Source organism: Aotus nancymaae, unplaced genomic scaffold (assembly GCF_030222135.1).
Source record: "Aotus nancymaae isolate 86718 unplaced genomic scaffold, 86718_ANA_hifiasm-v0.15.2.pri h1tg000018l, whole genome shotgun sequence".
NCBI classification, from domain to species: domain Eukaryota; kingdom Metazoa; phylum Chordata; class Mammalia; order Primates; family Aotidae; genus Aotus; species Aotus nancymaae.
This window is the reverse complement of record NW_026988430.1, coordinates 10,300,659-10,325,079: the sequence shown is the minus strand read 5'-3', so window position 1 is coordinate 10,325,079 and position 24,421 is coordinate 10,300,659. Positions and strand designations below refer to the sequence as shown.

The window sequence follows — 24,421 nt, the reverse complement described above, 5'->3', positions numbered from 1 at the left end:
GTCCATGAGCCCATAAAAGTATTTTGCAGCTATGCAGAGGATTTTTTTAAACAAATCATAGATTTTACATAAAACCCCATATTTTGAGCTTTTCTTAAACAATGGAGCAACTGTATATCCTGGGCCACAGCCCCCATCTTAGGCATGGTCACCTCCATCTGTTCCTTTACTGGATTTATCTTCATGCAGACTCTTGTGGCCATACAATAAATTGGACTAGTGTTGAACCCAGCCAAGAAAATAATATTAATTGCCCATATGTTTACCTGCCCATGACACTTATCACTAGCATAAATATGTTTCTAAACTCTCAGTTATCTACCTGATACATGTATATCTGAATCCAAGGTCATTCCTATAAATGTTTATTTATTTATTCAGCTTTTAAGTTCAGGGGTACATGTGAATAAATATTTATTAATTTACAATTGCTTTACTTAAGGTCAATTTCCTTTAGGCTCTGGGCTACTATAAAGTTACAGACTGTGTAAGATAAACTGACAAATGAATTCACTCACTACAGAGCAAACAAATCTAAACAACAATCCTAACTTTTACCTGATGATCACCTTTGGCTAAAAGCCTATTCTATCACACACAGTATAAAGCATATTATCATTTTTTGCACTGTGGACTTCCGGAAGCCCACTGTTAGACAGCTCTGTTGAAACACTTTCTTCATATTGAGGTAAAATCAGTTTCCTTTTATCTGCTAGTTCCTGGGCCATGTTCTGGCCAAAACTAACTTTGTTATTACAAAAATGATTCATAGAATACATGCCTGGTTGTTCTGATTCCATGATATTTTTAATTAAGAGTATGAAAGTAAACCTAAAAAAGCAAAGTCTATCTAAAGGTCAGAATCTACGATGAACTTGGTTTTTCCTTTTGACTGAGTTTTGCTGTGTTGTCCAGGCCAAAGTGAATGGTGAGATCTCAGCTCACAACAATCTCCACCTCCCGGGTGTAAGTGATTTCCCCGCCTCAGCTTCCCGAGTAGCTGGGACTACAAGGGCACACTACCACACCTGGCTAATTTTTGTATTTTTAGGAGAAGACAAGGTTTCACCACGTTGGCCAGGCTGGTCTCAAACTCCTGACCTCAAGTGATCAATGCGCCTCAGACTCCCAAAGCACTGGGATTACGGGTGTAAGCCACCATGCCCAGCCTTGAACTTTTTAACAAGTTCAAACCATAGCCCAACTATCGACTGTGAACTAATGCTGACAAGAAACTTCATTTCCACATACAATGATCTTTCTTTACTGAAATGTTATCAGTAGTCAGCATAAAACATCTTTTATTAAGGGAAAAATTACAGAATGGTTGTTTTACATTATATGCTACCAAACTTGCATTTCAGTATTCATACAAAAGGAGACTCAGCTGACAAAGTTTTACTGATTAAATATTTATGTAATATATAATGTAAAATGAAATATTACATAACTTAAGGCACAAATTAAACTTTTCTTTCAATTGATAAGAAAAAAAACACCAAGCTCAGTCAGCCAAAGCTTATGAACATTAAAAATTATAAGAGAAATCAGCTTTTAATAAAATTAAAATTATACCAGAACACATTCAAAACTAAAAAGGGCAGAGACAAGTGGGTTTAAAGGCCTATGCTGCCAGAGATGGTATGAGCTTACCCGATTCTCATCATAAATAATTTGGACAATACTGCGGTGTTTCTGCTCCACAGGAGGAGGGGACACGGGCTTCTCAGGCTCGGGAGGTTTAGCTGCCTCTTCTTCAAGTTGTTGCTAAGAGATCCAGAAAGAAAGAGTCAAATATGTGCTGCACACCACCCCCACCAGTGATTAACCGCTGGAGGTAGCACAGGCTACTAAGCTTTGCTTACAGATTCTGTAGGATAACCAAGTAATCCACGAGGGTCTCATGGACCAAGAGCTCAAAGAAAATGAATCAGATTTATTTCACAACACAAATTTTCGTAAGACAGAGTTTAAAAAAACAAAAAAACTAAGAGGAAGCATTTAGATTTTAATTCAGATTAACCTAAAGTAAAACAATAAGTTAAATTTAATGAAGGAACTCTATATACCTCTATCACAATGACCTTTGACAGTACTGAAAAAAACATTTTTCTATGTTATAGATACACAGTATACATTACTGTCTGGTGGGCAGAATATGGTAGAAAGGAGTTCAAGGATTAATCCTTAACTCAGCACAGCACCATGCCACCCTCAACACCTAACCTTCATGTGTTACAGTGCTCCAGCCAAAGGGCACTCAACAGAACTACAAAAATACAGACTGTTGCTGTGTGCAAGTATAAAGCAAAAATCTATCTATATTAGCTTGCCTGGGTTTGAGCCTCAGGGTCACCCTTTACAGATGGTATGATCCTAGGACCCTTTCTGGGTCCTTAGGTCAGTCTTCAGCAAACCACTAAACTACTCATAAATAAAGTAGGGGTAATACTACTACTGTCATACAGCTTTTTGAAAACACTAAATGACTTTATATATATAAAGCATATTACAACTATAAATTGCATATATTACCAAGTATTACTAGTGAGGCAAGCAGGGACTTGTCTGCTTTATTTCAACACCTAAACCAGTGCCAGTGCCTGATACCTAGTAACTGCTTTAAAAATATCCACATGAGGCCAGGTACAGTGGCTCACTGCTGTGGTCCCAGCACTTTGGGAAGCCGAGGCAGGTGGAACACCTGGAGTCGAGAGTTTGGGACCAGCCTGATCAGCATGGAGAAACCCCATCTCTACTAAAAATACAAAACTGGCTGGGCGTGGTGGCGCATGCCTGCAATCCCAGATGCTGAGGGTGGAGGGGTGCTGAGACTGTCGAATCGCTTGAGCCCGGCAGGCCGATGTTGGAGTGTGCTGATATCACGCCACTGCACTCAAGCCTGAATGGCAGGAACAAAACTCTATCGCAAAAAACAAAAAATCCACATGAATAAATATAGCATAAGTCCACGGCCTAAGATGATAGAAGAAAAATTAGGTAAAGCCAAATTAAGGTTAAGTCTAGTATAGCCTACAGGAAAAAATCATCTGTACTGCTAAATAAGACTGATAGTCAGGCCGGGCGCGGTGGCTCAAGCCTGTAATCCCAGCACTTTGGGAGGTCGAGGCGGGTGGATCACGAGATCGAGAGATCGAGACCATCCTGGTCAACATTGTGAAACCCCGTCTCTATTAATACAAAAAAATTAGCTGGGCACGGTGGCGCGTGCCTGTAATCCCAGCTACTCAGGAGGCTGAGGCAGGAGAATTGCCTGAACCCAGGAGGCGGAGGTTGCGGTGAGCCGAGATCGCGCCATTGCACTCCAGCCTGGGTAACAAGAGCGAGACTCCGTCTCAAAAAAAAAAAAAAAAAAAAAAAAAAAAAAAAAAAGACTGATAGTCAAAGCTCCTAGTCCTACAAATCAGATCATGCCCAAATGAAAGCATAAAAATCCACCAAAAAAGCCACCTATTGTGGCTCAGGAGGCTGCCCAATTGGAAAAAAATTAAAAATAAATTCACCAAGAGAGTCTAAACTGTTAGGAACACTTCCACTTTGGAATTACAAGCACTCATGCAGTCTGTTATCTGTATAAGCAAAGGAAAGATATTTGAAATTCTTAAATCCTTCTTATGATAAAGGGTTCTTCAATGATGCCCTTTCGTTCAGGCTTAGAGGGCCTTCTTCTATAATCCTTGGTAAGGAATAAACAAATCACACTTTGTAGTACCCAAAAAGCCTTGGGACAAAAACATTACACCTCAAAGACTAAAAGCGAATACACTCTCTCTCTCCCCTCACCTGTTTGTTTGTTTGTTTGTTCTCGGAATTACTGGCACCCACCACCACATGAGGCAAATTTTTTGTCTTTTTAGTAGAGACAGGGTTTGGCCATGTTGGCCAGGCTGGTCTCGAACTCCTGACCTCAGGTGATCCGGCCAGCCTCCTCCTCCCAAAGTGCTGGGATTACAAGCATTGAGCCACCACGCCCGGCCCTGTCTGTTCTTTTACATTAACTTTACAATGTACTTGCCATGTTTCAAAAAAAAATTTAGTTGGAATTTTATTGTAATTGTATGGGACATGATTCAGTGCAAGATAAACACACAACATTATTACTAATGTTTCCATCCAGCTACGACAGGTTTCTTTGTTTTCTCTAGTTATCTCTCATTAAATTTGTAGCTCTGGTACATTTCATAATAATCACACATTATATTTCATTATTTCTAATTATAATACATTGCATGTACATTTACTATGTACCAGATAGTGTGCAATATATTCATTATCTCAATTTATAAAACAATCATGTGATTTAGTTGGTGTTATTACTAGATTATTACCAGTATACAAGTAAAGAAACTAAAGTCAAAAGAAAGAAAAGAAAAGAGACTCAGCAAAATCAATCCAATAAAGACTTAACTAGAATTGTTGGGCATATAATAAAAATTTAATATGATTCAATGAAAGCAAAGAAGCATTTTAAAAACTGACCAGGCAGATTTGAAAAGGAGTCAAATACAAATTCCAGAAATAAAAACATAATTGTTGAAATTGAAGACAGATTTGACAGATTACATATAATTGAAAAGGAAAATGTAAGCTAGAAGACAGGCTGAAGAAATTGCTCAGAATGAAGCCCAGAGAAGTAAAAAATGAGAAAGAGAAACAATTAAGAGACATGGAAGACAAGAGTGGTAAGATGTTACAACTAACAGGAATTTCCTAAGTAGAGAAAGAAAATGTTAGAAAGGTTTTGTAAAAAAAGATAACGGCTCGAAATGTTCCCAAAGTGACGAAAAAACTCTACGCTTCAAACTCAGGAAGCTCAAGTTGGATAGATTTAAAAGGAGGGGAAAAAAAAACACCTAAATGCATCATCATAAAAATAATGGAACTCCAAGGAAAATAATGTATTGAAAACAACTAGAGGGAAATTCACATTATCCATGAAAGAATACGGATTTAGAACAACAGCTAATGTCTTAAAAATGGAAGTGAGAAGACAATGTACTAAGAAAAAATAATCACAAACCAAATTAATTTTTTTTTTAAGACGGAGTTTCACTCTGTCACCCAGACTGGAGTGCAGTGGCACGATCTCAGCTAACTGCAACCTCCGCTTCTCAGGTTCAAGTGATTCTCCTGTCTCAGCCTCCTGAGCAGCTGGGACTACAGGCATGCGCCACCATGTCCAGCTAATTTTTTGTATTTTTAGTAGAGACAGGGTTTCACCATGTTAACCAGGATGGTCTTGATCTCCTGACCTCATGATCCGCCCACCTCTGCCTCCCAAAGTGCTAGGATTACAGGCATGAGCCACCATGCCCGGCTAATATGTCTTTAAATAAACAGGCCAAAAATAAGACAATATTTAAGTCATAAAAACCAAACAAATACTGAATTTGCCAACTAAGAGACCTTCACTAAAGGAAATTCTAAGAGATGTTCTTCAGTACAAGGGTGTTCCCCTAGATGGAAGACTGGAGTTGCAAGAAGAAATAGTGAGCAACTAAGAAGACAAGACAAACATGTGGATAAATATAAATGAATACTGACTATACAACATATAGCTTCCAATGGATTAAGAATCAGATGAGAAGCAAAACTATAAAACTTTTAAAAATAATACAGTATAACTACCTTAATAACCCGAGGGGGGTTTCATATAAAATCTAAACAAATTCAGTTCAGCAAAAAAACAATATCAGGATCAAAGACCCAAATATAAGAGGTTTATAAAATTTGTAGAAGAAAACATAGGTATAAACTTGTGACCATGAATCAGGCAATGGCTCTTAAATATAACACCAAATGCAAGAGTGACAAAAGAAAAAACAAACTGAACCTCGTAAAAATTCAAAACTTTTGTACATCACCCAGGACTTTGGGAGGTCAAGGCAGGCGAATCATGAGGTCGGAAGATCGAGACCATCCTGGCCAACATGGTAAAATCCTTTCTCTACTAAAAATACAAAAATTAGCTGCGTGTGGTGGCACGTGCCTGTAGTCCCAGCTACTCGGGAGGCTGAGGCAGGATAATTATTTGAACCCGGGAAGCAGAAGCTGCAATGAGCCAAGACTGCGCAACTGCACTCCAGCCTGGCAACAGAGCGAGACTCCATCTCAAAAGAAAAAAACAAAAAAAACAAAACTTTTGTCCATCAAATGATACTATCAGGAAAGTGAAAAGAACCCACAAAATGAGAGAGAGGATCTAGTAAGTCATATATCTGATGACGGACTAAGATCCAGAATATATAAAGAATTCTTAGAACATCCACCTAGATTTCAGAGGATAAAGAAAAAAAAAAAAGAATTCTTAGAATGATAAAAAGACAACCCAATTAAATAATGAGCAAACAGTCTAAATAAACATTTCTCTAAAAAAGAAATACAAATGGCCAATCAGCACATGAAAAGATGCTCAACATCATTAGTCATTAAGGATATGCAAGCGAAAACCACAACTAGATACCACTTCACATCTACAAGGATGGCTATATTTTTTTAAAAAGGAAAACAGCAGATGCTGGCAAGGAGGTAGGAAAAAATGGAACCTCCATACACTGCTGTTGAGAATGTAAAATGGTACAGAGGCTTTGGAAAACAGTTTTGAAGGTTTTCAAAAATTTAAACATAGATTCACCATATGTCCACTCCTAGATAAAAGAAAATTGTAAAAATATGTCCACAGGAAAGTGAGACATGACTCTCATCACAGTACATTATTAATCATAGTCAAAAAATGAACACAACTCAAATATCCATCAACTAATGAATGATAAACAAAACGTAGTATACTCAGGCAACGGAATTCAGGCATAAAAAGTAATGAAGTGCTGAGACAAGATTCAACATGGATGAATTGGGACCACACACTAAATAAATGAAGCCAAATACAAAAGGACACATATGATTCTATTTTTTTCTGATATTCAGCACAGGCAAATCCATAGAGACAGAGAATGGACTAGTGGTTGCCAGGGGCTGGGGAAAGGGGGAAATGGGGAGTAACTACTGGAGTTTCTTTTTGAAATGATAAAAATATTCTGGAATTAGAGAGTGGTGATAGCTGCGCAACTTCAGGAATACATTAAAAGCGCTTAAAGCTGCGCATGGTGACATGCACCTGTAGTCCCAGCTACTCGGGAGGCTGAGGCAGGAGAACTGCTTGAACCTGGGAGGCAGAGGCTGCAGTGAGCCAAGATTGTGCCACTGTATCCCAGTCTGGGTGACAGAGTGAGACTCCAAATCCAAAAAAAAAAAAATGCACTTAGTGTACACTGAGAGTGAATACTACGCTAAAAGTGAAATGACAAACCACAAACTAGGCAATATCTGCTATACACATATCTGACAAGAGACTTCAGGAAATTCTAAAAATTTTAATGACAGAAGAGGAGAACACAGACAAAAAGACTTAAACAATGGACATAAGGAACCCAAATAACTGATAAACAAATGAAAATAAGCTCAGTCTCCTCCCTAATCAAGGAAATACAAATTGAAACCACAGTGAAAACTATTTCATATCCAACTTTAAAAACTGTATCAAGTAAAGGTAAGAATGTGCACAAACCAGTACTCACAAAAGCTGCCAGTGGGAATGTAAAATGGTATTACTTCTTAGCAAATTTGGTATCATCTATTAAATAGTTCACTGTGTATAATCTTGGGCCAAGCACTGTAATTCCTGGACACATGCCCTAGAAAATCTCTACATGTGAACTAAAAACCAGTATATGGAATAGAAAAAAACAACATCAAAAATAGAATGGACAAACAAATTTCACTCTCTACAATTATATAATCAGACAGTGCAGCAGGGAAAATGAATGAATGCAAGAAAACCACAATAATAGCAAAAAACAGCTAGTCATAGAATATATAAGGCATGATTCCTTTTATGTTAAGTTTCAAAATATGGAAAACTCAAAATTATCTTCCGTAGGAAGACAAACATACATTCTTAGAATATATTAAGCAAAGGCATTTACTTGTTTCTTTTTCAGTTTAAGGATCTGCTGTTCTACTTTTGCAATTTCTCGATCTACACGATCCATACTCTGTATTAACTCTTCTTTTGAAAGTTTTGAAGGTGAAGCATTTTGATCATCTCCACATGGTTGCCCCGAAATTGGAGAGGATGGAGCGTCATGTTTGCCTCCGAATGCTGGATCCTTTAGAGAATAAAACCAAGAAAAACAATTTATTTCTAATAGAGTCCAGATTGCCTTAAATGAAAAAGTCAGTTTTAAACCACAGCAGAGCCATGTGTATTCTTTTAGTAGTAACTTTCATATTCACATACATGCAAACTGACACCTCACTTTTATAGTTTGATATACCATTTACTATTTTGAAGACCCTAAAAGCTATACAAAGTGAAGTAAATGGGTGTTGACCAGCCTCTAGTGTCACAATTACTGACACTGTAGAGAATTTCCGGGTAAATAGTACAATCATGACAAAGAAAGATACCAATTTCTTAGCCATTTCCTTGCAATGGCTCCTCAAAAAGTCTGAACAAGTGGCTGGGAAATAGTATTATTCCAGGTAAAACCTGTGTGACCACGTAACTTAACAACTACAATATGGCCAAGAGTTCCTATAAAAAAGTTCTCAGGCTTTCCAAACGAAAACGGAGGTACACACACAAGTCAGAGAAGTGACCTAGGAACTTCAGTTGATACTATCTCTGGGTCTGCTTTCATACAGCCCACACTACAGCATACGTAACATTTCTGTAGCCGAAAGCATCCCATTGCACCTCCAAATCAGCAGAGAGCCGGAGCAGAATGAGAGCCCCTCCACCCAAAATCCACTACCCTCCAACACACATACACACACACCCTATTAATTTCCAGTTTGCTGTTAAGATATAAGCAATATTGGGAGAAGGATGTGAGGTTGGAAAAAAAAAGATATAAGCAATATTATAACACATAAATTTTAGATTAAGGCACTAGTTTCTCTTAGACTATGAGAAACCTATAATAAGTGTAGTTCACAGGATTATAGAACCCTAAAATGTATTAAATAATGGTTAAGGAACTGTGAAAAGTCAGTAGGTCTGAGCCAAGAATGCTTACAGGAGATAACTGGACAGTTGCTTCAAAACACCTTAATACAGATAGTTCAGCTAATACAGATAGTTCAGCTAATACAGATTGATGAAAACCCTTATATTCTGTAATAGTATACACTGAATCTAAGAGGTTTTCTGGGAAAATAAGATTATGGCTATACCCTAAAACCTGTACAATTCTGTAAGGAAAGCACCAACAAAATCAATAACAATTCTAATACACTTCATACAGTTAAAGCTCCAGTATCATTTGCATCTGGCATACAGTCAATCTTTGGCTGCTTTAAGCCCTACAGATTCCTCTCTTAAGATGTAAATCGTTGAGGTCACTGGCTTCCAAAATAAACCAGTATGTTTCATTTTAATAAAAAATCAGATTTGGCGTATAACCACCTTTATCAACCTTTTTTTCCTCCCCCTCCCTCCTTTATCAACATTAAAAAAATACAGGAAAATTTGTCTTCACACTGTCTTTTCAATGCTCGAATCTTCACTAACACCATGAAAAGCATAATGGTTCTTAAATTCACTAAACCAGCTACTAACTGCACTAAATGAAAACTAAATGCAGAATGTTCAAATATTTTTAAGTCTTCATGTGTTGTGATGCCTTTTGCTTTCATGATGAGACAGCGTGCTCCTGAGGACTCTGAAACATTAATGCATAAAGAAAAATCTTGGGCCGGGCGTGGTGGCTCACATCTGTAATCCCAGCACTTTGAGAGGTCAAGGAGGGAGGATCATGAGGTCAGGAGATCGAAACCAGCCTGACCAACATGGAGAAACCCCATCTCTACTAAAGATACAAAATTAGCTGGGCATCGTGGCTCATACCTGTAATCCCAGCTACTCAGGAGGCTGAGGCAGGAGACTTGCTTGAACCCCAGAGGCAGAGGTTGCAGTGAGCCAAGATTATGCCACTGCACTCCAGCCCAGGCAACAGTACAAGACTCCGTCTCAATAAAAAAGAAAAGAAAAGAAAAGAAAACTCTTTGGTGACCTACCAGGACTTTCGTGTTACATTAATATCATTTTCCCACTGTATGCATATGACCAAATTTGTGTTACAGAAACATATGTAATATATTTTGATTCAGTAGGCTTCAAAAATGCTCCTCAGGTGATTCTGATGCATGCCCAAATAATATTACAAATCAACATTTTCCACCGGCTTCCTTTCTAAATATTAAATATTTAGCAAGAAACCAAATCCTCAAAAAAAAAAAAAAGCCAAGTAATAGCAAACATTTATAAGAGGCTCATTAGCAAATCACAAAAAGCCTCAAGTTAAAAAAAAAAAAAGATTCACATTATTTTGGGGTTCAGGAAAGCAAAAAGCAAAAGATATAAGAGACGTTAGTTAAAAAAAAAAAGAGAGAGAGAGATTGATAGATCAAAATTTAAAAACACAATTGGGAAAAAAATAAAACAAAACACAATCGGTCGGGCGTGGTGGCTCACGCCTGTAATCCCAGCACTTTGGGAGGACTAAGCAGGCAAATCATGACATCAGGAGATTGAGACCAGACTGGCCATCATGGGGAAACCCCATGTCTACTAAAAATACAAAAATTAGCTGGACATGGTGGGGCACGCCTGTAGTCCCAGCTACTTGGGAGGCTGAGGTGGGAGAATCGCTTGAACCCAGGAGGCAGAGGTTGAGCCCAGCAAGCCAAGATCATGCCACTGCACTCCACTCTGGCGACAGAGTCAAACTCCATCTCAAAAAAAAAAAAAAAACAACAAACGACCACACACACAAAAAAAAGACACAATTACCTGCTTCTCAAAACAGTAATAACAAATTAAAAAGGCAAATGAAATAGAAAAACCGTTTGCAAAGCAGGCAGTCTAACAACTCAATATAAAATAAACCAACAGAAAAATGGGCAACATACATGAAAAAGCAATTTACAAAACAGGAAAGATACACAACCAATAACACGAAAAAATGCTAAATTTTACTAACAAGTGTAAGTTAAAAACCATCATTCAGCCAAGTGCGGTGGCTCATGCCTGTAATCCCAGCACTTTGGGAGGCCGAGGCAGGCGGATCACAAGGTCAAGAGATCAAGACCATCCTGGCCAACATGGTGAAATCCCGTCTCTACTAAAATACAAAATTAGCTAGCTGGGCATGGTGGTGCATGCCTGTAGTCCCAGCTACTCAGGAGGCTGAGGCAGGAGAATTGCTTGAACCCAGAGGTGGAGGTTGCAGTGAGCTGAGATCACGACACTGCACTCCAGCCTGGCACCTGGCAACAGAGCAAGACTCTGTCTCAAAAAAAAAAAACCATCACTAACCAAATTTACAACTTTTTTTTAAACCATAAATAGGTGGTGTCATCAGGGATACATAAGAAGTAGGTACCTTTATACAATGCTGTCAGGAGTTAAGAAATGGCCCAATCTTTTGCAGGACAATCTGGAAGTACCCACTGAAAGCCTTAAAAATTAACTCTGGTCTGTAATTAATTACACTGTAAGAAATCTACCTTATGGAAATAAGTAAGAATGTATACAAAAAAAGTCAGTCTAAACAATGTATGGGAGATGTGCAGTGGCTTACGCCTGTAATCCCAGCACTTTGGGAGGCTGAGGCAGGCAGATCACCTGAGGTCAGGAGTTCAAGACCAGCCTGGCCAACATGGTGAAACGTTGTCGCCACTAAAAATACAAAAATTAGCCGAACGTGGTGGCATGTGCCTGTAGTCCCAGCTACTCAGGAGGCTCAGGCAGGAGCATCGCTTGAACCTGAGAGGCATACACTGCAGTGAGCCAAGATCACACCACTACACTCAAGCCTGGGCAACAAAGTAAGACTCCATCTCAAAAAAACAAAAACAAAAAAAAATACATGTCACAACACTGTACATCTGAACAAACAGGTAACCTAAATGTATGATGACTGATTAAATAAATAACTTTATATTCATATGTGGAATACTAAGTAGCCACTAACAATACAGTTGTAAACTTACTGGCACAAAAAGAAGCTAATCACATATTTAAGCAAAAGTTAAGTTAAATGGAATGTATACAGTGACCACATTAAAATATTTATACAGGCTGAGTCTGGACACACTGCCTATGGGTTAGCCCTGTTTCATAAGGAGCAGCAAAGAAAAACCCATAAAATTATATAAAATTAAAATAAAAATAACATACATACAAATAGGGAAGAATCAACATGAAAATGTTAATGATTTTTAAGTGGTAAAACTGCAGGTATTTTTTTCTTTCAAGCTTATTTAACTCTTCTATAAATGATATGCCTAGGCTTAACATTTTTAAAAAAAACTGAACAAATGTTAGTTCTTTTTAAATCCTTACTTCTGGAGGTGGGCAGTTGGGAGAGAATGGGGAGAGGGAGACGGAAGTATTAGTTAGTAGTAGCAGTCATGGTTTACACTTTAGGGGGAAAAAAGCAGGAGAAGAGTCAGGGGTTCTGGGCTAATTCCTACTCAAGAGGTTCTACCTAGGTCACTTTAATTTTTTTTAACATCCAGTTTCTCAACTGTAACATGGAAATGGGTCACACTACAATACAACATGTTCCATTTTAATGAATGAGTTAAGATATTTTTCTGCTAAAAAAAAAACTATAGTTATAAATTACATTTGTGGTAATATATTCAGCCACAGAAGATGACCTTTATTCACTATATTTTTTTTTTAATGCAGCAAAACATTTCTTATAAACTCCACAGACTACTATATGATAAAGATATTTTACATGATAAGGTGAGTCACAAAACACCTAGAAGTTTAACTAATTTCTAGCTTATGGCACAGAGTTTTTCCCCACCCAACTTACTATTTTTAAAAATTTCAAACTTACTTACAAGTTAAAGGAACAGTATAATGAACACTTATTTATCCTTCATCTAGATTCACCAGTGGTTAACATTTTGACATATTTGCTTTCTTTGTGTATGTGTGTGTGTCTGTGTGTATATGTGTGTGTGTGTGTGTATATGTGTGTGTATGTGTACACATATACACACAGACACACACGCACACATACACGCACCACTTCATTTTGGCTGAACTATATGAAAATAAATTGTAGAAACATTTACTATCTTTTAAATCACTCTTCATTGCATGAAAACTCAAAGAATATTTGCGGATACTTATCTGATATCAGAGAAGAAAGAGCAATTAGGCAAAAAGGTTAATAAACATTATAAAAAAAGATTTGACAACAGTGAAAAAAAATTTTAAACTTCAGTATGCTTAAAAAAACTGAAACAAAAAGACACTGGGAAAAATATTAATATGTTAGTAAAAAGGTTAACAATTTACTGTTAAGAGTTTTTAATATTAGTTTATTCTTTCTACAACAAAGATTTATTCAGTATCTACTAAGTATCACACACTTCCTAATCTGCAGATTTAATAATAAGGAAAGCAGACAATTGTAAAAGGCAAACATTGCAACAAAACAAGAACATAATACATAAGCAAACATTTCACAAAAGATGGGTAAATGAACACAAGGGCAAAATGGTTTGATCTTAATAGAACTCTCACAGTTTCAAATATCACAAAATATAGCTAAATATTAAAACTTCTTATCTCTGTACAGCATGGTGATTATAGCCAATGATATGTACCATATACTTAAAGATTGTTGAGAGTGGATTTTAAATGTTCTTACCACCAGAAAAAAAACTATGTGAGGTGATGAATATGTTAATTAACTTGATGTTTCCCAATGTATAATATCAAAATATCACACTGTATAAATATCATCATAAATATATACAATTTTTTTCCACAATAAAACTTGGAGAGGGTCGTTATCTCCAAGTTACAGGATTACAGCTAACTTTTTTCTGTTTATTTTCCAAGCTTTCTATAAGTATGCATTACTTATATAAATTAGGAACAATTTTATTTTGTATAAAACTTACAAGCACAATTTAACCTTACCTAGATGTGTTTTTTCCCATATAGCAGTTAATAAACTGCTACTAAATTTAAAAGGCTTATTTAAAATGTAATGAAGATTTAACAAAACTAGTAGTCTTGAGTACCTTTGAACACATTTTACAGCCAGCAAGCCAGTAAAAAAAATGCTTGAGCATTATTCGATAGAAATTCTTCTTTACGGGAGTAGTCTTTTTGGATTGTTTTCACTTACCAAAGAGGCAAAAGTGCTCACTTGAGCAGTCTGGAGCACTAAGTCTGTGGTTTCTAGTTTTGTTTAACAAAATTTTTACTTTCCCATAGCACTAACCTTTAGAGACTGGAGTAATTGGACTTTGAGGTGCTATGAGTGAATATAACTAAATAAATATTACAAACTTACAACTCTGCAGGGTAAGAGAACAAACACTTACCTTCTTAGCATCTGCAGAAGACCTCAGCCCTTCTGGCAGTGGGTGCACTAAAGGCAAAACTGCAGCACTGACACGCTGAAAATGGGAATCAGAAACCTGTTCCAGACGTGGTCGCTTCGATTCCAGTGAATCATGATCCACTGGGGATGGGCCTGGATGAAACTGTTCATAACCAGTTCTCCTTTCTTGAGGCCTAATACATACAAAGAAAATAAACACTTGAAAATTTGTAAGTGATGTACAACTCCCTGCTAATATCCCTGGTTAGACTTTGAAATAATCAATGAAAAAGTCATGTTTATGTTCAAAGTGAACCCGTACCCCTTCTGTTCCCACCCCAGAAGAATATATACCTCACTATAGTACCATTAAACTTCTAATTTTTAAAAAAAGGTTTAATTAGCTGGCACGGTGGCAGCACCTGTAATCCCAGCTACTCGGGAGGTTGAGGCAGGAGAATCATTTGAACCTGGGAGAAAGAGGTTGCAGTGAGCCAAAATTGCACTGCTGCCCTCCAGCCCAGGCAACAGTGTGAGACTTGGTCTCAAAAAAAAAAAGAGAGTTTTGGGGGGAGGGTTAAAAACTAATCTAGAAGTGAAAGATGAAACAAAAGATTTGCAGAAAATTTAGTTGCTGAAGAATATCTATAAACTAATAGTTTTAAATGTTAAAATGCCATAATAATTAAATTTGGGATAATATAAACCAGAAGAGCCACCATTTATCAACCAATAATAAAAACAAGCAGGAAATAAAAATCTCCCAGCTATTGCTACACAGAAAGAGAAATGACTTCAGTTATGAGGTACCATTCAGTCTTAAAGACAACTTCCTTGAAGAGAAATCCAACATTGCTTCTAAAACATCATGCTGGCCCCCAAAACAGGTAAATACATGATTTGAAGATCAGAATCTTTTATTTCTTTACAGAAAATGTGTCTTGCTCATGGGTGCTCTTAATTTGACTTTTCATTTTCTACCAGGTGTTAACAAAGGTGATATTGTATCTCATGGCCAACCTGTAAACTAACGCTTTACAAAGCAGTATTTCAATGAAAACAGAATCACTAGGTTTCATATTGAGGACAGACAATGAAATAAATGCTAAATTCTTTTTCTTTTTTGAAACTCAGTCTACCTCTGTTTCCAGGCTGGGGTGCAGTGGCGCCATCTCAGTTCACGGCAATCTCCACCTCCCGGATTCAAGCAATTATCCTGCCTCAGCCTTCTGTGTGGCTGGGATGACAGGCATGTGTCACCATGCCTGGCTAATTTTTGTAGAGACGAGGTCTTGTTACGTTGCCTAGGGTAGTCTCAAACTCCTGAGTACAAGCAATCTACCTGCCTCAGCCTCCCAAAGTGCTGAGATTATATGCATGAGCCACCGCACCCGGCCTGAATGCTAATGCTGTAAAATTATTGCACTTCAAAATTTTAAATCTCATCCAACACACAGAATCCCATTATCTTAAAATTCAGAGTGATGTCACAAAAAAATGGTGGGGTGGGAAACTTCAGGAACAAGACAAAGATGACTGCATTCACCATTTATATTCAATATGGTATTGGAAATTACTGTCAGAGCACTAGGAAAGAAAAATTAAAAAGAAATTAAAAAGAAATAAGCTTTTTTATTCAAGACAGCATGATCTCATATGCAGCACCCTAAAGAATTGGCAAAAGAAAAAAACTATTAGAGCTAACAAATAAATACATCAAAGTTGCAGGATACAAAATCAACATACAAAATTTGTTTGTATTCTATATACTAACATTAAACAATCCAAACAAGAAAAACTTAAAAAAAATACCATTTATAAGAGCACCCAAAGGAACATGGCTAGGAGTAAATTTGACCAAGGAGGCTTACTACTTTCAACACTGAAAACCACAAAACATTGCTCAAAGAAAAAAAGAGTTAATACATGGTAAGAAATCTCAAATTCTTATATTGGAAGACAATGTCATTAAAATGGCAATACTACACAAAGCAATCTATGGGTTCAGTGTAATCTCTATTAAATGATACTGACTTTTTTTTTTTTTTGCAGAAATAGAAAAACTCATCATAAAACTCATATGGAATCTCACAGGATTACAACCAACCAAACAATCTCGGAAAAAAACAAAGTTGGAAAACTCACACTACCTTTCAAAACAAAGCTTACTACAAAGCTATTATAATCAAAAGGTTCATCCTCCACCAAGGCCCAGAGGTAATCTACCCAAGTAATGCCTTAGCTGGAGTTCAGCCCTCAGAACCCCCTCAGCTAGAACATAACCTACAAAAAGCATAATTTTCAAGTATTACATTTCATTTCCAGCAACTCTGCCTCTGAGATTTATCAAAGCTAGAAGGTGAAGCATACCCAGTGCTGGAAAAGAAACTAAGAAAGCCAAGGAACAGGACAATTAACAAAACAATAAGTATGGAATGCTCTTTTTTCTATCTAGTAATCAGACTACTTCCCATTTCAGCCTGCCAATCCTTTTTAGAAGAACAAACCTGCTCAGTCATAAATATATAATTTAATGTGTAAAACCTCAGAAATTTGAATAAACTATGAAAATCTGTTGTAGTCATCTCATAACACCATCTAAATACAATTTTATATTAGGAGTTCTGGTAGAACAAAGCATGAAATCTACAATTTAAATTATTGTATTTGCCTTTTAAAACTAACACCAGACCAGGTGTGGTGGCTCACCACTGTAATCTCCGCACATTGGGAGGTCAAGGTGGGCAGGTCACGAGGTCAAGAGATAGAGACCATCTTGGCCAACATGAAAATACAAAAATTAGTCTCTACTGAAAATACGTAAATTAGCTGGGCGTGGTGGCACATGCCTGTAGTTCCAGCTACTTGGAAGGTTGAGGCAGGAGAATCGCTTGAACCCAGGAGGGAGTGGTTGCAGTGAGCCGAGATCAAATCACTGCACTCCAGCCTGTCGATGGGGCAAGACTCCATCTCAAAAAAAAAAAAAAAACTAACACCAGTAGAATGGCACGGCCACTTTGAAAACGATCTGGTAGTTTCTCAAATAGTTAAATATGACTATATTACCATATGACCCAGCAATTCCACTTCTAGGTATCTTACCAACAAAAAGGAAAATATATGTCCACAAGAAAACTTGCACATGAATGTTCATAGCAGAATTATTCATAATTGTGAAAAAGTAAAAATGATCCAAAAACCCATCAGCTGATGAAAATAGATAAATGTGGTATATATTTAAAAAAAAAAAAACAACTAATTTTCATATAAAGAAATCTCTGTAGGGCTGGATTCAGTGGCTCAAGCCTGTAATCCCAAGACTTTGGGAGGCTGAAGCACGTGAATGACTTGAGGTCAGGAGTTCGAGACCAGCCTGTCCAATATGGTGAAACCTCGTCTCTACAAAATATACAAAAATTAGCCGGACACGGTGGTGCACGGCTGTAGTCCCAGCTACTCTAGAACCTTAGGCAGGAGAATCGCTTGAACCTGGGAAGCAGAGGTTGCAGTGAGCCAAAATCACTCTACTGCACAGCAGTCTGCACAACAGAGCGAGACTCTAGTCTCAAAAAACCAAAAGACAAAACGAAACAAAACAAAACAAAAAAACTCTGTATGCTTGAAAACTTTTTAAAGTTCCTATGTTTTACTGGCCTTTTAAAAGTTCCTATGTTTTACTGGTTATCTCATAACATGATCTAAAACATCTTTAAAACAAATTAAAATTACCAAACAGATTTCTAATTATAACTATACTTTATCATTTGAATTTTGAAGCAGTCTGATTTCTTGACAAAAAGAGAATGTTCCATATTCAATGTTTTTCTTAAATTTCCTGTGCCCTGGTTGCCAGTGGCTCACACGTTTCACATCACATTTCCCACACATGTTGGCCAGGCTGGTCTCGAACTGCTGACCTCAGGTGACATGCCCGCCTCGGCCACCCAAAGTGCTGGGATTACAGGTGTGAGCCACCACACCCAGCCTCTTTCAGTCTTAGATGTTATAACTGCTCAGGGCTTTCATGTCTAAGAACATCTGCCTTCTGTTTTTATTGTTAAACTGTATGGTATAATATTCTTGAACACCAATTTCTTTTACTCAGAACTTTGTAGCTATAGCTCCACCATCTTCTGTCACTCAATTCTGCTATGGAGAAGTTTGTAGCCTGACTCTTCCACCCCGTGGAGCATTTATTTTGTTTCCTGAATTCCTAATTCTTTCACTTATCCTTGAACTTTGATTCCTTAACCATGATCTGTCTTGGTACGGATCATTCTTTCTGCATAAATTTTTCCTGGAACAAGATATGTTGTATCAATTTGTAGACTCTATTGATTGTTCCTTAACTTTATGTGAAATTTTTATTTGAGTATTATTTCTGTTCGTTGACCAGATTTTCCAAGTCAAAAACATGTTCTCATAGTATACTGGATGATCTTTATTTGTCCTCCCTATTGTTCAAGTTCTGTCTAATTGCCTTAATCTTTGTCCTTTTCTTCTGCACTCATTCTAATTATATCAAGACTTTGTTCTAAGACAAGGTTTATCTTAAGTTACATCTACTTTATTCCTTGTTCTTTCTCATTTTATATCTTGAGGCCATTCAAATGTCTGAACTCCATTTAGCCCATTTCGTTTTTGAATACTTCATTATTTAAGTTCTTTTATAGTGCATAGCACTTACAAGGCACACTCTTTGTTTACTTTTCTTACACATGATGATTTTATTTTTGGCATACTGTGTTGCTTTAATTTTCTTTTCCAGGAATATACTGGCCCTGTTTGTGCTGTTCCCCACCCTCCTGCTCAGGTCCACTGTGATAGCCTTTCTCTTTGGCATGGGATAGTCTGGGTGGGTTCTCCTTGATTGTTGCCACTTTGTCTGGCATGTGTTTGTCTTCTCTACAAATGGAAGACTGGATTTGGCTTTCTATATACTGTTCTACTACCCGAGGGAGCAAGGAAGTGGGGCAAAGGAGGAAAAATCTAGGTTAGGGCTGTAACTGCCTTTGCTAAAGACTTTGGCCCACTCTAACAGCCAGACATGTAGACCACTCCAGAGGGTTCTGGCTCATCACTTTACAGAATGGAACATCCCAACTGTCCTTTCTGCAGCTGTTGAGAAACCAGCATAGTATAATGGGAATTCGCAAGCAAACCATTCACCATCACCCGTTTAAATTTTTTCCAATCAAAGAATATTCATGTGAAATTCTAGGATTTCACTAATTTACTTTCTTCAATACTGCTTCTTTTTTTTAATTTTCTTTTGAAAAAACTCATGTTCCGCCAGACACAGTGGCTCACACCTGTAATCCCAGCACTTTGGGAGGCCGAGGTGGGCGGATCACCTGAGGTTGGGAGTTTGAGACTAGCCTGGCCAACATGGTGAAACTCCATCTCTACTAAAAGTACAAAATTAGCTGGGTATACTGGTGGGCGCCTGTAATCCCAGCTACTTGGGAGGCTGAGGCAGGAGAATCGCTTGAACCCGGAGGGCAGAGGTTGCAGTGAGACAAGATCGCACCACTGCATTCCAGCTTGGGCAAAAAGTGAAACTCCATCTCAAAAAAATAAAATAGACCAGGTGCAGTGGCTCATACCTGTAATCTCAGCACTTTGGGAGGCTGAGGCAGGCAAATCACAAGGTCAGGAGATCAAGACCATCCTGGCTAGCACAGTGAAACCCCATCTCTACTAAAAATACAAAGAATTAGCCAGGTGTGGTGGTCTGCATCTAAAATCCCAGCTACTCAGGAGGCTGAGGCAGGAGAATTGCTTGAACCCGGGAGGCGGAGGTTGCAGTGAGCCAAGAATGCACCACTGTGCTCCAGCCTGGGCGACAGAGTGAGACTCTGCCTCAAAAATAAAAATAAAATAAAATAAAAAATAAAAACTCATGTGCCTTGAGTCATAAAATAACGCTATTTTAAGAATAGAAAACAGAGCTCACGCCTGTAATCCCAGCACTTTGGGAGGCTAAAGCAGGCAGATCATGAGGTCAGGAGTTTGAGACCAGCCTGGCCAACATGGTGAAACCCCATCTTTACTAAAAATACAAAAATTAGCTGGGCATGTGGCATGTGCCTGTAATCCCAGCTACTTGGGAGGCTGAGGCAGGAGAATTGTTTGAACCCAGCTGGTGGAGGTTGCGGTGAGGTGAGATTGTGCACCTGCATTCCAGCCTGGGCAACAGGGCAAGACTCGGTCTCAAAAAAAAAAAAAGAAAAGAAAATAGGGCCGGGCACAGTGGCTCATGCCTTTAATCCCAGCACTTTGGAAGGCCGAGGTGGATGGATCACCTGAGGTCAGGAGTTCAAGACCAGCCTGACCAACATGGTGAAACCCCATCTCTACTAAAAATACAAAAACAAATTAGCCAGTTGTGGTGGTAGGCACCTGTAATCCTAGCTACTGGGAAGGCTGAGGCAGGAGAATTGTTTGAAACCAGGAAGGGGAGGTTGCAGTGAACCAAGATTGTGCCACTGCACTCCAGCCTAGGCAACAAGAGCTAGACTCCATCTCAAAATAAATGAACAAATAATAGAAAACAGGAGGCCACGTCATTCAAGATACTTATAATTTTTTCCTTGAATCCACTTTTCCAAGTTTTTGGCAGTAGCTGTATGCCTTTACTTGTTTATAAAGATACATTTTTAGCCTTTTGGAAAAAAATATATTTCTGTATATTTTTTAGATATTGGGGGACAAGTAATCTGAATTCTCTCTCCAAACTTCACGAAGAAATATATCCTATAATAATTTTAGGCGGGGCACAGTGGTTCATGCCTATAATTCTAACACTTAGGGAGGCTGAAGCGGGTGGATCACCTGAGGTCAGGAGTTTGAGACCAGGTTGGTTAACATGGTGAAACCCTATCTCTACTAAAAATACCAAAAAAATTAGCTGCGCATGGGGGAGCATGCCTGTAGTTCCAGCTAATCAGGAGGCTGAGGCAGGAGAACCACTTGAACACAGGAGACAGAGATCGTGCCACTGTACCCCAGCCTGTGCGATAGAGTGAGATTCTATCTCAAATAAAATAATAAAATTATATTTCAAATCTTTTATTATCTTAAAACCTAAACAGTGACCACATTTTTGAAATGGGAAATCAGGTACCTTATAAAATCACTGAAATCAGAAAAAAAACAGAAATTTAATAAAGGTAATTATATTTCAAAATACTTTAGAATTCATATAAATAAAAAATGAAAGTGAAAAAAGTACAACAGATGCTTCAGAAATAAAAAGGATCATAAGGAACTATATGAACAATTATATGTCAATAAATTGGATAACCTAGAGGAAATGGATAAATTCCTAGAAAAATACAACCTACCAAGATTTAGTTAGGCATAAAAGCCTGAACAGACCAATAACAAATACAGAGATTGAAGAAGTAACCAAAAACTTCTCAACAAGAAAACTCCAGGATCTGAAGGCTTAATGGCAGAATTCTACTGAATATTCAAAGAAGAATACCAATTCTTCCTAAACTCTTCCAAAAAATAGAGCTAGAGGGAATATTTCCCAACACATTATATGAGGCAAGCATATCAAAGTCAAAAGCATTTAAGTTGATATCTAAGTCAAGGACATCACAAGAAAACAAAACTACAGGCCAATCTCCCTAATGAACACTGATGAAAAAATCTTCAATAAAATATTAACAAACTGAATTCAACAACACATCACAAAGATTAAAAATCATTACCAAGTGAGATTTATCCCTTTCATGCAACATGATTTAACATACACAAATCAATGAATGTGATATATTATATCAAGAGAAGTGAAGACAATGGGAAAAAGACCTAAACAGATATTTCTCCAAAGAAAACATAAAAATAGCCAAGAGATATATGAAAAGGTGCTCAATATCACTAATCACAATGGAAATGCAAATTAAAACCACACAATGAGATCTCACCTCACACCTGTATGGATGGCTATTCTCCAAAAGACAAAAGAAAACAAATGCTGGCAAGGGTGTAGAGAAAAGGGAATCCAAGTATACTGTTGGTGGGAATGGAGATTGTTAGAGTCAATATGGAAAAGTATATGGAGGGTCCCAAAGAAATTAAAAATATAGAACTATCATAGACTCAGCAATCCCTCTTCTGATTATATATACTCAAAAGAAATGAAATCACCACCTCATAAAGATATCTGGGCCAGGCCCAGTGGTTCATGCTTGTAATCCTAGCACTTTGGGAAGCTGAGGCAGAAGGATCACTTGAAGCCAGGAGTTCAAGACCAGCCTGGACATAGTGAGACCCTGTCTCTACAAAAACTACAAAAATTAGCCAGGTACAGTGGCATGGACCTGTGGTGCCAGCTACCCAGCAGGCTGCAGTGGGAGGATCACTTGAGCCTGGGAGGTCCAGGCTGCAGTGAGCCATGGTCATGCCACCGTATTACATCCTGAGTGATAGAGCAAGACCCTATTTCAAAAAAAAAAAAAAAAAATCTGGCTGGGCCTGGTGGCTCATGCCTGTAATCCCAGCACACTGGGAGGCCGAGGCGGGTGGATCACAAGGTGAGGAGTTCAAGACCAGCCTGGCCAACATGGTGAAACCCCGTCCCTACTACAAATACAAAAATTAGCCAAGCGTGGTGGCGGGCGCCTGTAATCCCAGCTACTGAGGAGACTGAAGCAGAGAACTGCTTGAATCAGGAGGCAGAGGTTGAGGTGAGCCGAGATCTCACCACTGCACTCCAGTCTGGGCAACAGAGTGAGATGCCATCTCAAAAACAAACAAAAAAATCCAACAATCAGATATCTACACTTGCAGCATCATTCACAATAGTTAATACATGGAAACAACTTAGATGCCCATTGACAGATGAATGGATAAAGAAAATGTTGGACCAGGCACAGTGGTTCACACTTGTAATCCCAGCACTTTGGGAAGCTTAGGTGGGTGGATCACTTGAAGTCCAGAGTTTAAGACCAGCCTGGCCAACATGGCAAAACCCCATCTCTACTAAACATACAAAAATTAGCTGGGCATGGTGGCACATGCCTGTAGTCCCAGCCCTACCTGGGGGGCTGAGGCAGGAAATTGCTAGAACCTGGGAGGTGGAGGTTGCAGTGAACCACTGCACATTGCACTCCAGCTTGGGTGACAGAGTGAGACTCTGTCTAAAAAAAAAAAAAAAAAAGAAAGAAAGAAAAGAAAATGTGATATGTGTGTGTGTCTGTGTGTGTGTAATATTATTCAGCCTTAAAAAAGAAAAAAAATCCTGTTATATGCCATAACATGGATGGACCATGCTGAAACCATGCTGAAATAAGCCAGACACAAAAAGAAAAATAGCTCCCCTATATATGTAATATTTAAAAAAAAAAAAAAAAAAAAAGCACTCAAATACACAGGACAGAGAATGAAACAGTGGTTAACACCAGTAAGGGATGGAGAAAGGGGAAGATGGAGGTCAAAGGATACAAAATAGCAGAGTTGTAGGATGAACAAGTCTAGAGATCTAATGTACAACATGAGGACTAAAGTTAACACAATTATATCTTAGGGATTTTTGCTAAATGGATAGATTTCAGCTATTCATCACTGAAACAAAGTACGTGAGATGATAAATATGTTCCTTGGCTAAACTATATGTATCCCATAACATCATGTAAACCTCAAATATATATAATAAAATTTATTTTAATACATGAATGTAAAAATAATTCTTAACTTGAAGACTCTACAAAAACTGGACAGGCAGGATATGCTCAGCACCAACTAGCCTTAGTCTGGCAACCTCTGTCCTAGATAATAAAAATGTGAGAAATAGCAACGACTAAAACTAAACCTCCAGTGCTGCAAAAGAACAATTTGAAATAATGATATCCGGCCACATGGCTGACACCTATAATCCCAGCACTTTGGAAGGCTGAGGTGGGAGGATCACGAGCTCAGGAGATCAAGACCATCCTGGCCAACAAGGTGAAACCCCATCTCTACTA

General features: G+C 38.0%; 1 protein-coding gene across 16 annotated transcripts in view; it reads right to left on the bottom strand.

The window, feature by feature from the left end:
• NCOR1 (nuclear receptor corepressor 1) overlaps positions 1–24,421 on the bottom strand; it is a 182,290-nt gene that overhangs the window by 126,125 nt on the left and 31,744 nt on the right. For all 16 annotated transcript variants that reach the window (XM_012475081.3, XM_012475068.3, XM_064378276.1 and 13 more), the window contains exons 4-6: positions 14,446–14,638; positions 8,007–8,189; positions 1,654–1,767 (exon numbers count right to left, since the gene is read on the bottom strand). In XM_012475081.3, coding sequence (XP_012330504.1) covers positions 1,654–1,767; positions 8,007–8,189; positions 14,446–14,638 — 490 coding nt within the window. The remainder of the gene's footprint in view (positions 1–1,653; positions 1,768–8,006; positions 8,190–14,445; positions 14,639–24,421) is intronic.